Genomic DNA, 15928 nt, shown 5'->3' with positions numbered 1-15928 from the left:
TATAAATCCGTCTATTAGACCTTTTTAAGTATTCACTACTATTGATTATTACCAGGAGGGTTTGCACTCCTTAAACACCGACCACTCACATTTTATCACGCTGTTTTGCCTCTGATCTCTTGCACTACCATTGGTTTACTTTACCATTTATTTTTACTCTTTATGTGTCTTTGACATTTTTTATAACTATCAATTTATCTACCACATTTGTAGGGTTGCACTACCAGTGGTTTACTTTATTATTTATTTGTATCCTTTATTTGTCTTTGAATTTTTTATTACACTACCAATTTATCAACCACCTTGGCAGCACCACACCCCTTGTTCTTTCTAGTTTTCTGTATATAACTGCAGTTATATTTGAGGGGGGCTGCAGCCCACTGTTTAGATTCACTTCCTTAGCGCGGAGTACACCTGTTTTTATTCATCTGCATGTTGCAGCCCTGCAATTGGTTCTAAAACTACAGCTGTTCTTTATTTTAACCAGGTCATATTCTTCTGCAATTTACATTACACTTACCACCCCAGTATAATACCGCAAGCCAACCACATTCCCTCTCAACATTCCAAATAAAACTAAGGAATCAAATTCTTCATCTGCAGAGGAGGAATCATTAGTCGATGGCACGTTATCCGGCTCTGTGTCAAAAAAGAGATCTGGAGGCGAATACTGACTTCCACTCCTGCCATACTGAACGGACAGGAAACGTCTCAAGGAAGAGTCTCTACAAAACAAAAGCGTTGTAATAAGACAACTTTCATACACAGGATATCATCTAAAGTGCAAGTAACCAGATTCTCTTCATATAGATGACATTGCTTCACCTTCTCACATTCATATTTGGTGAAGAGAAGAAAACTCCCACCATTTTGGATTTTAGCAGACTTGAGGCCTCATTTAAACAATGAATGAGTGCTGATGGGTTGCTGCATTCAGATGCAGGACTCTGACCAGCTCTGGACGTAAATGGTTTCATTAAGTAATGCCGTTTCTGGATGCATACAAATTGGCTGCAGCAAATAGTCCAGCTTTTATATAGCCATAGTACAGAGTACAACTGCGTCCAGAGGAAGTGTTTAGCCATGAAGCAGCCTTCCTGCCAACCTGAATGATGCCTTAATTGAGCAAAAAACAAAAATGCTGGCAGGTTGCCTTTTAATTGTAGAAGAGACAGACTATCTCTCTTTCGCAATAAAAAGTTTTATTTCTGCCTGTCAGCAATTTTCCTATTATTGTACTTCGAGCCATGCATGCATGGTTCAGTGAACATTCTGGCCATGCTTTTTCTAGCCAGAGTGAATTAGGTCTTGTGTCCATATGCAGAAGTTATATAACATTGGGCGAGACGTCTGAAGCTTCAGAACCCAGAAGACGACGATATTGACACTGGAGAGGAAGCATCTCATCCACATACTTCTTCCCCAGTGTAGTAGACTTCAGTTCCAATGGAAGTGTTACTAAAAGACAGAGGCTACTTTAGATATGTAGGAGTTTATAACAAGCTCTTCCCTTGTGGTCACCATGCAGTAAATCTGTAGCACAATGCACATTTATCCATACCTCGAAGATTTGAGTGCCGAAGACTGAGTTAGAAAATGGAAGATGTCTATGGGGAGGTTGTCAATCTCATTCACTCTTCTCCATAGGAATGAATACGATTTTCTCCACACAGCCTGTTGGGGGGGGGGGGGTCTTGTTGGTAAAAACAAGTGGTTAATCCACATTCTTACCACCGGACAACTGCCCACCTACAATGTGACATAAGCAGTCACTCAGGTGTGTTTACTTTGTCATGCCCATGATGCTTTGCAGTGTGTCAATTTTAACTTGAGCAAGTCACATTTGGCTTGTGGTGCCGCTTGCCAATCTTGCCAATTGAATTCAATAGGGCAGTGCTGCAATGGTTTTGGCACAGTATTTGGATGTGGCAGGCAGCTGGTAAGGAAAGTCTGCAGCAGTGGCCCTTTGTGGATTGCACCGTGTGGATCTGGTAGGAGCATGGTCAGGTGAGAAGGGATGAGTTTAGACGCGTTCAGATCCTAGTCCGAGCCCACCTGAGCGAGCCTGCCAAGAGGCGAACACTGTACTGGGCCAATCAAAAGCAACTGAAGCATTTCTTGCCCCACAGTCACATGTATACATGAACCTTGTATCTGTATAGAAGTGCATGCCTCAGCCGTACTATTGGCCCAGTATAGTGACAGCTTCCTGGCAGGCTTGCCCAGGTGGGTTGGGACTTGGATCCGAACACGTCTGAGATCATTCCTACAGCTGATCATGAGGGCTGGTTCACAACAAACACAACGCCACAATGCACGTGTTTTCCTGCAATGAGTTAGGCAGGCCAGTCAAAATTAAAAAAAAACTTAGGACATGTTGCATTTGTGCAAAGCAAAAAATTGTTCTGTGGTTCATTGTGATGTGTTGTGAAGGCAAAAATGTTTTTTATTTTTTATTGTTTAGGATAGAATAGAGAAGGATTGCCCCCTCCTGCTCCCCCCCCCCTCCTCTTTTCTCCCCCCTTTTTTTTTTATTTATTCTTTTCTCTCCCTGGATATACCCATTATGCTGCCCTACAAACCCCCAACCTAGTGGCGCTTTTCCACTGCATGGAACCGAACGGTTCGGCTCGCTTTTGCGCTTTTCCACTGCATGGTACGGTGTTGGAACGGTTCGGTACAGTGGCGCTTTTCCACTGCATGGAACCAAACGGTTCGGCTCGCTTTTGCGCTTTTCCACTGCATGGTACCGCATGGTACAGTGCAGGAACGGCACGGTGACGCTTTTCCACTACATGGAACGAACTGTACGCTTAAACAGTACCACCTCAGTTGTGGTTCCAAGAGGGCTGTACCGATACCATATCCCACAATCCTTTGCATGCAGCCTTGACTGTTTGTCACTACTAGCCACTGATTGTTCAGAGAATCGTTGTTATCCCACCCACTTTACCTTAGTGGAAAAGCAAACCGTTACCAAACCGTTCCAACACTGTACCATGCGGTACCATGCAGTGGAAAACCAAACAGAGCCAAGCAGGGCCGAGTGGAGCCGAGCCGGTACTTGCAGTGGAAAAGTGCCAGAGGGCTTCATTGGCGATATTCTCTGTTCTCTCACTACACCCTCCTTCCAGACAACTGCGCTCTTCCACTTCAACCCCCCCCCCCTTTTTTATTTATTTATTTTTTTTTTTTTTTACTCCCTCCTTTTTTTTTTTTTTTTACTCCCTCCTTTTTTTTTTTTTTTTTTTTTGTAAATTTGTTTATTGAAACAGAGAAATAAGGCACATAACAAGCCACCAGATAAACACCGTAATCAGTAACAGCGTAAATTTAGGAAACATAGCTCTCGATTGATACAGACATCATGGAGTAACAGGATAACAACATAGTGGAACTTGGGGGCATACAGCCCCTGATATTCAAACATAAGCATTCCGACCCCCTAGAACCCAGCCCATACGGGAATATGATACTAAGTGTATAGTCAGGAGCCCAAAGGCCATCACGGGGCCAACCCCGGGCACCACCGGCATCTAACACATGGCCGGCATCAGGCGCGCGGGGTCCGCCCCCCAACAGTCTCTCAGGAGCTCCCCAGGGGCAGGGGGGGACGACACCAGTACGTCCGTCCGGGAGCAAGGTGTGGATCTCGAAAGAGAAACAGGAAAATATGCCTGTAAAAGTAAGCTAGACAGAACCATAGAAAATAATAAAAAGAGAAGAAAGAAAAAAAAAAAAAAGAAAAAAAAGGGGTATAGAAAAGACAGCAAAAAGAGAAAAAATAAGAGGAAAAAGGAGGGGAAGGGAGAGAGATAAAGGAGGGGGGGGGGCGGGGGACCGTGCGGCCCATCAGCACCATAACTACAGAGCATCAAAGCAGCAGATCACGGTACTCTGCCGAAAATGTAAATTCGTGCCAGTAGAACCAGCGTTTCGTAAATTTCTCTCTGGTTCCCCTCTCCGTCGCCATCAGATCTTCCATTTCATTAATGGATTTGACTTTATTAAGCCACATGGCCACGGTCGGGGGCTGGGTCTGCTTCCAAAGGGGGGGGATGCAACTTTTCGCTGCCGTGAACAATAACGGCAAGATGGATTTCCGATAAGACGCCCTCGGGAACTCGTGATGGTGGAGCAGGAATAGCGCAGGGTCCAGTGCCAGAGAATGGTCCGTGAATTTTTGGGCAATGAGGCGCACCGATGTCCAGAACGGTTGAACCCGTTCACATGACCAGAAAATATGGAGGTATGTCCCCCGCTCCCTGCCGCACCTCCAACAAGTGTCAACACTGGACGGGAACATCCGACTCAGCCGCACCGGGGTATAATGCCATCTGGTCAGGCATTTATATCCTACCTCTTGGTAGCGAGAGCATATCGAAGTTTTGTACGTGAAAAACAGTAGGCGTTCCACCTGCTGATCAGTGAAGGACAGACCAAGATCACGCTCCCAACGTGCAACGTAGGGAGGTCGGAAGGATGCCTCAGGGGTGACCAGAGTCTTGTACATGAGGGAAATAGTGTGACGTAAAGGAGACAGAACGGAGCAAAGTTCCTCAAAGTAGGTGAGACGTCTGGCGAACTGGGACGCCGCTGGAAGAGACTGCAAAAAATGCGAGAGTTGGACCTGTTGCCAAAATGTCAGGTCGGAGAAGGCGGCGTCTGATTGAAGGTGAGACCTAGTGATCCAGGATCCCTCCCGTACAAAGTGGCGGGCCTGACCACGTCCCGCGTCTCTCAGGGACCTAAATCCCGGTTGGTCCACCCCAGGAGGAAAATCAGGGCTGTCAACCACCTGGAGAAGGGGGGACGGCAGGGTAGCTAAGAAGCCCCCATGACACAATCGCCTCCCCACTCGCAAGGTGGGGCCAATAGTGGGGTGCTCCGACAGTTCCCTCCGGACGGCTGAGGGAGTCCACAAAGAGGCCTCAGGAGGGGTCCCCACCAAGCTCCGCTCCAGCCGTACCCACTGTTTCAGGGGTCCATGGCGGTACCAGTCCAAAACACGGGACAAGTGACATGCCTCATAATATGCGATAGCATCCGGTAGTGCCATGCCGCCGCTCAATTTAGGCATGCGCAGAACGCGCAGTGCCAGCCTCGGGGAGCCCCTGCGCCATAGAAACTCCCGGAACACTCGATTAACCTTCCGGAGGAAGGAGGTCGGGACGGTCACCGGCACCGCCTGGAACACATATAATAGGCGGGGCATCACGTTCATTTTTATGATATTGCATCGCCCGAACCACGAAAAACGGCCCACATGCCAGTCATCGAGATCTTTTTTAATTCGGGTCAACAAAGGAGGGAAGTTGCAGTCAAAGGCTCCGTCCAGTGAGCGTGGCAAGGAAATCCCCAGATATCGAATATGGGTCGATCCCCACTTAAAGGGGAAATCCGCCCTGAGAAGAGCAGAGAGAGCGGGTGAAATTGCCACCGCCAAGGCCTCGGATTTAGATTGATTTATTTTGTAAAACGAAAGGGATTCATAAACTCGGAACTCCCTCAGCAAATTGGGTAAAGAGGTCAAAGGTTTCGTAAGAAAGAAGAGGAGATCATCCGCGTACGCCGCTACCTTAGGGGAAAGCGTCGGGGAGACCGACACCCCAGTAACATCTGCATTGGCCCTCACCGTACGCAGGAAAGGCTCGAGGGTCAGAACAAAGATCAGCGGGGAGAGCGGGCAACCCTGCCGGGTCCCATTAGAGATTACTAGAGGGTCAGATAGGTGACCATTGACCCTCACCCTCGCAGAAGGGGCTGAGTATATAGCTCGAACCCAAGACAGGAGCCGCTCCCCCGCACCAACGTGCTCCAGTGTGGCAAAGAGGAATTCCCAGTTCACCCGATCAAATGCCTTCTCCGCGTCGGTGGATAAAAGCAGAGTCGGGATTCGGCGGGTATTGGCAAAGTGCACCAGGTCAAGCGCTTTGGTGGTGTTGTCCCGGGCTTCCCGAGAAGCGACAAAGCCCACCTGGTCGTCGTGGATCAATTGCGGAAGCAGCGGGGTCAACCTGGAGGCCAGGATCTTAGTAAAGAGCTTCAGGTCGACGTTCAAGAGCGAGATAGGCCTGTAGCTGGCGCAGACCAATGGGTCCTTACCTTCCTTCGCGAGAACCGCGATGTGTGCCCTAAGTGAGTCCGTCGGGAACGCGGATCCTTCACCCGCGGCGTTATATGCAGCGAGGAAATGTGGAGATAGGATGTCATTAAAGCTCTTGTAGTAACGGACGGAATAGCCATCCGGGCCTGGAGCCTTCCCCGACTGTGTCGCCTTCAGAGCTAACAGCAGCTCCCCAGGGCGCAAAGGTTCATCTAACTTCTCCGCCTCCTCCATCGGAAGGGAGGGGAGGCCCGAAGCACTAAGATAAGATCGGATTGCATCGACACGCCCAGCCCCGGAAGGGGGCGGTGAGTCCGGCGACAAGTTGTAAAGAGACGAATAATAGCGACGGAAGGCTTCAGCGATATCTATTGTAGAATGCACCCTGCGACCCCCCGGAGTCGAGAGCTCAGGTACGAAGGTGCGGGCCCTCTGCGTACGGAGCGCTCGAGCCAGCAATTTTCCACATTTGTCTCCATGCTCGTAAAAGGTCCGTCTGCACTTAGCCAGCGCCGCCTTTGCCCGGAAAAGGACTAGAGTTCGCAGTTGCTCCCTCAAAATAGTCAGCTCCTGCAGTGCAGCTTGAGCCAGAGAGCGCTTATGTGCCAGTTCCAGAGTACCGATTTTAGAGAGGAGATCACTCAATTGCTGAGTACGTTCCTTTTTGCGGCGTGACCCTATCTTGATGAGAACGCCACGCATGTAACTCTTATGCGCTTCCCACACCATTAGGGGAGGGCTCTCGGATGTGGCGTTAGTGGCGAAAAAACCCCTGAGCTCCGAGCACAGTTCCTCTACCACAGCGCTGTCTTGGAGGAGACTATCATTCAGCCGCCACTGCCACTGCGGGCGGTCTGAGGAGCTTAGATCCAGATCCAGAAGGACCGGGGCATGGTCGGAAAATGTAATAGACCCGATGGAAGCCGCGATGACGCGCGGCAGCAAGGCCTGGGGCAACAAGAAAAAGTCAATGCGGGAGTAAGAGGCATGTGGGGGGGAGTAGAAGGTGTAGTCCCGCATGTCCGGATGGAGGACACGCCAAGGATCAACCAGACGGAACCCCTGGTACAGCAGCTTGAAACGCTTCAAGGCAGCGTAAGAAAGGTGAGAGGACCCCCTAGAAGTGTCCACCACCGGATCCAGAGCAAGGTTAAAATCCCCACCCATGATGATCTGACCCTCCGCAAACTCCTCCAGCCGCGAGATCAGGGATTCCATGAAAGCCACCTGACCAGTGTTCGGGAAATAAAGGTTGACCAACGTAACCGGCAGGACCCCCAGTCGCCCCTTAACAAAGAGAGCACGCCCCGCACCGTCAGTCCACGAGTCCGAGAACGTCCATGGGGCACGACTATTGATCAGCACACATACCCCCTTAGATTTGGAGTCAGAAGAACAGCCGTGATACACCGTGGGGTAGCGTCGGTCTCCCAATTTAGGGAGCTTGTCCGATCTGAAATGAGTTTCTTGTAAAAAACCTACCTGCGCCCGGAGACGGTGAAGATCAGAGAGAACCACAGAACGCTTTTCGGGCGTGTTTAACCCTTTGACATTCAGGGATACAAAACGTAGCGGGTCCACCCGCGGGGAGGCCATCGTCCCTCGCCCCCAAGGCCAAAGGCGGGTCAGGAAGGAGGGAAAGAGGTAAAGGGAGGGGAAGGAGAAGGAAAAAGGAAAAGTGGGAAAGGGAGAGAGAAGAGAAGAAAGAAAAGAGGGAAAGGAACAAAAAAAAAAAACACTCAAAGAGAGGTGCACTTCAGGTGCACGGAGGGAGGAACTATAGTGCCAAACGCACTAAGGAGACCAAGTCTCAAGGTACCAAGAGGCTCGACCCGTGCCGCCTAAACCGCGGGCAGAACAGGTGGGACCTCAAGGGACACCCTACTGGGGGAACGAGGAGGGCCACAGCAGATAGGAGAAGGTGACCACTACCCAGAACCCCCCCACACCGGCAAGAAAAATTAAAACATTAATAACATCAAATAGGTAGGCATAACAATGAACAAAGTGCAAAAGCTGAGGAGCAGCAAGCGAAAAGCCCGTGAAGGCAAAGTGACCGCGCAACCATGGTCATGAAAGTACATACAAAAACAGTAAACACAGAAAAAAACCCCCCATGTGAGAAGGATATGGCCCCCCAGTGGGGGAAGGGAGAAGGGGAGGGGAGGGAGAGAGGTGGAAAGGAGAGGAACACAGCACACCAGGAACTCCCGCCAACCCGCACATAGAACTTTGCCAAGCCCCTGCAGCGGCATGGCAGCCGACAGATTCCCGCTCCCGGGACCCAATGGGGGGGAGAAGGGCAGGGCAGGGAGAGAAGGGAAAGGGGGAAGTGGAGAGGGGGGAGTAGAGATGGGGGGAGAGGGGGAAGGAGTGGGGGAGTAAGGAGGAGGGGAGTGGGGAGGGGGGGAGAGAAGGGAAGGGGGGTGAAGGAAGGGGGAAGGGGGGAGAAGGGAGGGGTGGGGGAGGGGAGGTGGGGGGGGTAAGGCGGGAGGGGGGGGGAAAGACGGGAGGGGGGGGAGAAGGGAAAGGGGGGAGCAGGAGGGGGGGGAGAAGGAGGCTGCGATCTATAGCAATTGAAGCAGAGAGTATGGATCAGCTAAGCATAACAGCATAATGAAAGTGCAGAGCCACATCACATATATAGCAGGGCCTCTAAGATCCCACTAGCAGCACATCTATCCTGAAGCAGCAGTCATCAAGTCCAGCAGGAGGGTCCCAAGGCGACATTGGGCAAGGAGTACCCCACAGAGCTTCAAGGCAGGAAGGGATAGGGACCAACCCGCGGAGTCCATGAGCACGGGACCAGCGGGAATAACAGCAGGAGGGTCACTTGGCATCAAGCAGGACCGGGCAAGCAGGTAAAAGCAGGGAGCAGCCAGGGAGGGGGATGGGCAGTTCAGAGCACCTGCGGGACAAGGCTATGGGGCAGTGCATGGAACACCTGGGAGGGGAGGGAAGGAAGCAGAGCAGAGGGGTACCACAGGGCCACAGTCAAACTCACGGTTGCGGGCAACAGTAGGCTAATCTTCTGGGGAGGCTTCCGCCGGACCGGTGGAGCCAGAGTTCAAGGACCCATGAGAGCGTTGCGATCCCCGCGATCGAGCCCGCGAGGGGCCACCGCCCGGGGGGCGAGCCGCACGATCCGGGAGCCTCGCCATCCAATCCGGTAAGTCCTGGGGAGCCAGGCCTGCGAATCGATACAAGGCCGGGAGATCCGCATGTCTACGGAGGGTGAACGAAGATCCGTTCCGTCGGACTGTCAGTTGCAGGGGGAACCCCCAGCGGTAGGTGGCGTCTTGAGAGCGGAGCCTTTCCAGGAGAGGCTTCAGCATAGCCCGGCGAGTCAGGGTACCTCTGGAGATGTCCGGGAAAACGGCGACCTGCGCCCCATCAAAGTCCACCGGGCCGTGGGACCACGCCGCCCGCAGAAGCTGCTCCTTCACCGAGTACCTGTGTAGGCGGCAGATCACGTCCCGCGGTCTGTCCGCATCCATCGAGCGGGGGCCCAGAGCCCGGTGCACCCGGTCAAAAAGAAAGTCCACTGGGGGGTCCTGCGGCAGCAGTCTGGAGAAAATAGCTTGGACCGTCACTACCAGGTCCTCTCGCCCCGTCGCCTCAGGTAGGCCCCGGAGCCGCAGGTTATTACGGCGGCTCCGGTTCTCCATATCCTCCATCTGGAGCTGGTGTTCCGCCAGGGCATCAGCGTGGGAAGCCTGGGTCTTCTCCAGGAGGGCCACCCGGGATTGGAGATCCCCAAGTGCGGATTCACCCGCCGCCACTCGCCCCCGGACTTGAGTCACCTCAGCCGTTATGGCCGCAAAATCCCGGCGGTGCTGTTCTGCAACCTGGGCCACGATGTCCTCCATGTCCCGTTTTGTGGGAAGGGAGCGGAGTAGCGCCCAAATGTCTCTCTCTTCCTCCGGGGGAACCAGCAGGGAGGACTGTGACGAAGGGAGGGTGTTCTGAGACATCGCTGCGGAAGCGTGGAGTCCGGGAGAAGCAGGCAGCCGTGTAGGCGAGGCGGCGGTCCGGGCAAGGCCGCTGCTGAGGCCTACTGTCGGAGATAGCGGTCCCGGGGTCGGGGAGCTCTGGAAAAAACAGCGGATAGGAGCCGATGGCGTGGCCCGTGAAGCAGCCCTCGTCCTCCTCCGTTTGTGGGTGCTCATGACAGACTAGGAATGCCAATATAAGCCGGTTAGGGGGGCCAGGAAGCGGGAGCACCAGGAAAGCACGTCTTCACACCGCCATGACCTAGCCACGCCCCCCTTTTTTTTTTTTAAATACATAATGGACCCTTCAAATATTGCCCCTGCTATGCTCCAGGGTTACCCCCAACAGATAAATACTTGCATACAATAGATCACAGATCGCTACAATTACATCTATTTGGCAGCAGTACTAATGATTCACGTTTCGTTAGTTATGTAATATCCCCTGCATTTTATCTTTACACCATATCTACCAAACAACTGTTTTGTTCTTGCAATGTTTGTAAACAAAAATTTATTTTCAATAAGTCTCCATTCACACTAGTCTGACTTGTCAGGGGACTTGGTCAGCCTGACAAGTCACGCACCGCCATGTCCCATAGTGTAGTACAGGACCCGTTCTAATAGGAGCGACACAAGTCACTCCGACTTAGAAAAAGGGTCCTGTACTACTTCGGGGCGACCTGGAGGCGACTTGCATTGACATCCATTTTATGACTTCACAGGTCACCCCCTAAGTCGGATCGCCGTAGTGTGAACCGAGTCTAAAAGTTGTTTGGAAGAATAGAGAGAGATTAGAACCCCTGTCAGGTTTGTATTGCTGTTTGTAAATCCCCCCCCCCCCTCTCCATTTGTCCTGTTTGCCAATATCAACAATAGTGAAAATGAAAGAATCTCTCAAATCGTGGGTTGTCACCAGAACAGTAATAGAGAGGAAATCTGCCAATGGGAACAATAGTTCTGGTGACAAGCCAGGCTTACTCAGACTCTGCGTTGAAGCCCAGTTTCAGGTGAAACGCGTTAGTACAGAAGAGTATTAAAAGCTTGACTGCTTGCAGGATGTGCAATAAAGTTGTTTTCATTGTAGTGACATCACCAGAATGGCATGCCGGTGTTCCGTGAGAATTACCTACCCTCGTCACTTCCGGTTGCACGGCAGTGTGTGTAACGCGGCGGTTACATTAAAACAGCTGTGCTGCAATACGAGTCCTCTCCGCTCCTGTCACTTCCCTGATCTCAGCTAGTAAATATAAAAGCGGCGACGGATGTATGAAAAGATAAATCACGGAGCCTAGAGCCGCTTTTATATTTACTTGCCAAAATCAGGGAAGTGTCAGGGACAGGAGCGGAGATGACTCATATTGCAGCACAGCTGTTTTAATGTAACCCCTGCGTGGGTAGGTTTTATTCACGGGCACCGTGATCATTTCATCCTAGTGCTCATGCGCACTAGTCTGATCCTCAGCTGCTCCATTACGTATCCAGGGCTGTGAGCATGCGCACTGCTGCGCTGCTCAGCTGTTTCTGGCAGGAAGTGACTAGGGTAGGTTTTTCTCACAGGGTAGGTAATTCTCGCGTTACACTGGTTCACTCATATGCGATGCAGGAACCCTGCGAATCCCGCATCGCAGTCAGATCGCAGCATATGCAAATCGCTAGGAGTGTCAATACAAAGTTAACGACACCCCCAGATCAGTTTGCATATCGCAATGCGAACTGTCAGTTTGGACATGGATCGGATCTCATAGGTGTGAACACCCATGCGATCCGATTCTGGTGCAGACCAAAAAAACAGTCCTGTGCGACTTTGGTCCGAATGCGATGCAAATTCTTCCATACAATCTGTATAGCTGAATTCGCAACGCACAGACATCGCATGTGATTTTCAGAGCAGTGCACTGCGAATCACATGCAATCTCTGAAATCGCATATGTGTGAACTGACACTTAGGGACAATGAATAAGGAAGGGATATTCATCCTTTCACATAACAATGACTACAGACAGAACGATAATCTCCAGCAGCCACCAGATTACACTGTACCGCAGCCGGATGAGTAATTCTAATTGAGAATTAATTCTAATTAATCTAAAATGAGTAATTCTACTGTATACTGCCAGGATACACATCATGTAACAGCAGGGTGAAGGAGATTGTGCTCCTTCCAGGCTCAGCACTGCCATGCACAGGGCGCTATTACCTCATACACCCCCAGGACATGCTGATATGAAGGGTGTGTGACACCACGAAGGGTTAACTCATCAGATCCACTCACAGCCCCCAGACAACCGGACAACGGGGCCTTCCGATTTCCCGCCCTCTGCACGCCCAGCCAACCACGGACACTTCCGGCCTTCCGCCCTCAACACAAATTCTAACCAATGAACAGTGAGCACATGACAATTCGCCAATAGCTCCCCGAACAAGAGGTCGCCCAGTTAGAGAGCAGTGGGCGGGGTTGCTGTGGTTTGCTCGGCGTTTTGGGGATGGAGCTGTAAGGGCTCATATATTGGACTGGGAATGAGTCTTATTAAGTCCTATATGTACCGATAGAGGGAGCTGTTATGCGTTCCAGAACAAACGCCTCCACCATAGTCAGAGCAGGCACCTTTATATAAAAGCCAGGGATGCAAAATACTCCGATCAGCCATAACATTATGACCACCGAGAGACTAGGTGAATAACACTCATTTTCTCATTTCAGTGGCATCTGAAAGTGGGTGGGATTTATTAGGCAGCAAGTGAACATGTTTTCCCTGAAGTTACTGTGTTGAAAGCAGGAAAAATGGGCAAACTTAAAGCGGAGTTCCACCCTCTTTTTCTTCTTTCCGGATTCCTGTGGGGAAAAGCATGTTAAAAAATTGGACAGTTTTTTCTTTTTTTTTTGGGGGGGGGGGGGGGGGGGGTCACTTACCTTATTTTAGGGGCATCTCTGTCCGACTTCCTCCTTCTGCGCCCGCGGCCCCGGTGTTCCGTGAAAAAACCATACCCGTGAGAAAACCATACCCTCGTCACTTCCGGAGGGTATGGATTTCTCACGGCAGTGTGTTTAACGTTATACTTGCCGCCGTTACATTAAAACAGCTCCTCTGCACTATGAGTGATCTCCGCTCCTCTCCCTGTCACTTCCCTGATCTGGGGTAATAAATATAAAAGCGGATCACGGAGCCGACATTTACATCTCATACACCCGCCGCCGCTTTCATATTTATTAGCCCACATCAGGAAAGTTACAAGGATAGGAGCGGAGATGTCTCATAGTGCAGCCGCGCTGTTTTATGTAACCGCCGCAAGTTTAACATTACTTTCACTACCGTAATTATTTCATACCTTCTGAGCATGCGCACTTGTCATCTTCTCTGCTCTTCCATGATGTTTCCGGCTCTCTGAGCATGCGCACTCCTTCGCTGCTCAGCTGTTTCTCACAGGAAGTGACTGAGATGGCCGCGCTCTGCAATCAATTTTAAAGGTAAGATTTTATCCTAATTCAATGACTGTCCTGTGCTGTAATGTGGGGTTAGTGTAATCTCCACTTTAAAGTGTTACTAAACCCAGATCTTGCATTCCCTATACCTGGTCTCCCACAGTATAGAACATGGAAATGCAATAATTTTAGTAAATATAATAAACTGATAAATACTTTTCTCTATCATCCATTGGCAGACGCAGCTCTTATGCTACTTATACCATTGGGTAATGCTGCCCCCTGCAGGAGTAGTACTGGCAGGAAAAAAAAAACAATTCACCACGCCCACGGGGGCTTTCCCTATAGGCATAACCCCACACAACCTACTCCAGCAAACCAGTTTGTTTCTGCCTTGTGAAGGAGTAGGGCCTAGGTTTCCTGCTGGCACTTTGGTCTCAGTTTTTTATTGTTTTAAGAATATTTTGTTTTATTTATCTTAACTCACTTTGTTAGTTAGTGTTCAGGGGGATCCTCCTGGTGATCTACAAGCAATGCTGGCTGAGGTTTCGCAGTGGATAATCTAGATCCTTAAGGTCTCCTCGTCTGGCCTACAAGCGTGAGCGGGTTTTAGTCCTGCACTAGGCCACGCCACGACAGAGCCCCTTTTTGGATGGGGACAAGCCTGTGAGTGGATGTCTCGCTGGGACGCGATGACCTGGAACACCCTGAGTCGCAGCGTACCCCTCGGCTGGCAGCAGCCCCACTCCGGGTGGGAGGTGGTCTATCGGAAGCGGAGCCCAACTGGTCCATGGTATGGTGAGTAAATGCAGCCCCCCCTGTCCCTTGGTGGTCTTGGGGGGATGTGGATCCTCCGCTGGGGATAATGGGACTTAGGGCTTCCCTGATGGTATCAACCTTCAAGGCAGTCGCGTTTGCTTAGTCTCACTCGAGACCTCTGCAAAGAGAGATTCTTGCAAAATGGAACAGGGATCCACGGTCTTTAGACAAGATAATACTTTTGAGCCACCTCATGAGGTCTGCTCTATCCTGGTGAATCCAGTCGCCAGCTTTGTGTCAGGGCAAGTCCTTCCTGACGCCGTCTTGGACGGTGGTCACCACGGACGCCAGCCTATCAGGCTGGGGTGGAGTGTTGGGGAAGCTCTGTACTCAGGGGAATTAGTTGACAGAGGAGTCTTCCTTACTGATCAATATTCTGGAGCTCAGAGCGATCAAGCTTTGCCTGTTCCACTGAACGAATCGCCTAAGTAGTTCTCCGGTTCGGATCCAATCGGACAATGCCACGGCTGTGGCTTACATCAATCATCAAGGTGGTACCAAGAGTGTCCTGGCAGCCACAGAGGTGGCCGAGATTCTGGTATGGGCGGAAGAAAATGTTCTGGCTCTCTGCGCAGTCCACATTCTGGGTGTGGAGAATTGGCATGTGGATTTCCTGAGTGGTCAGGTGCTGGATCAAAGGTAATGGTCCCTTCATCTGGCCGATGCCACAGACGCCTTGGTGGCTCCTTGAAGCCAGTATTGGCTGGTTTATGCCTTCCCTTGGATCAATCTTCTGCAGAGGTTCCTCTGCAGGATGGCGGTGGAGGGCATTCCAGTCGTTTTGGTGGCCCCAGACTGGCCTCGTCGGTCTTGGTACGCAGACCTAGTAAAATTGGTCGCCAATCCTCCGTGGAGACTTCCTCCGTGGGAGGATCTGCTGTCCCAGGGACTGATCTTCCATCCTGCTTTATGGTCGCTGGCTTTAACGGCATGGCTGTTGACAGCAAGGTGTTGAGAGATAGGGGTCTTTCTGACTCGGTGATTCCTACACTATTGAAGGGCAGGAAGTCGACGTCCAGAAAGATTGATCATCGTACGTGGAAATCGTACATTTCATGGTGTGAATTGCTGCAGCTGCAGCCTCGCTTGTTTTCTATAGCTAGGGTTTTGGCCTTTTTACAAAAAGGGGTTGAGTGGCGGTGGGCTTTGGGCACTATCAAGGGCCAAATGTTGGCCTTGGCTATTTACTTCCAACGTCTGTTGGCTACTAATAGCTTGATTCACACTTTTATCCAGGGGGTGCATCCTCTGGCTCCTCCAAGGAGATCCCCATTGCCTCCGTTGGATCTCAATCTAGTTTTGTCTGTTCTTCAAAAGCCTCCTTTTGAGAACATTAGGTTGATTTCTCTGCTTTATTTGTCACAGAAGGTTGCTTTTCTGGTGGCAATTACTTCTGCCTGCAGAGTGTCTGAGTTGGCAGCACTGTCCTGTCGTTCGCCTTATTTGGTGGTGGTGGTACTCCGACCTAATCCGTCTTTTCTTCCTAAGGTAGTGTCGGATTTTCACCTTAATGAAGACATTGTGTTGCCTTTCCTATGTCCTAAGCCTAAGCATCCCAAGGAAATTGCCTTGCACTCTCTGGATGTG

At 50.9% G+C, this 15928-nt stretch overlaps 1 protein-coding gene across 1 annotated transcript in view; it reads right to left on the bottom strand.

Annotated features, from left to right (window-relative positions):
- The window catches only part of HLTF (helicase like transcription factor), a 173926-nt gene extending 161482 nt beyond the window's left edge, over window positions 1-12444 (bottom strand). The window contains exons 1-2 of the mRNA XM_082251177.1: window positions 12299-12444; window positions 521-725 (exon numbers count right to left, since the gene is read on the bottom strand). Of these exons, the coding sequence (XP_082107303.1) occupies window positions 521-725; window positions 12299-12318 (225 nt within the window). The 5' untranslated portion in view covers window positions 12319-12444. The remainder of the gene's footprint in view (window positions 1-520; window positions 726-12298) is intronic.
- Window positions 12445-15928: the final 3484 nt, after the last annotated feature.

This window comes from Pelophylax lessonae, assembly GCF_965119305.1.
Source record: "Pelophylax lessonae genome assembly, chromosome: 3".
Classification (NCBI taxonomy): Eukaryota; Metazoa; Chordata; class Amphibia; order Anura; family Ranidae; genus Pelophylax; species Pelophylax lessonae.
The sequence above is the reverse complement of the archived record's forward strand: the minus strand, read 5'-3'. Positions and strand labels throughout refer to the sequence as shown.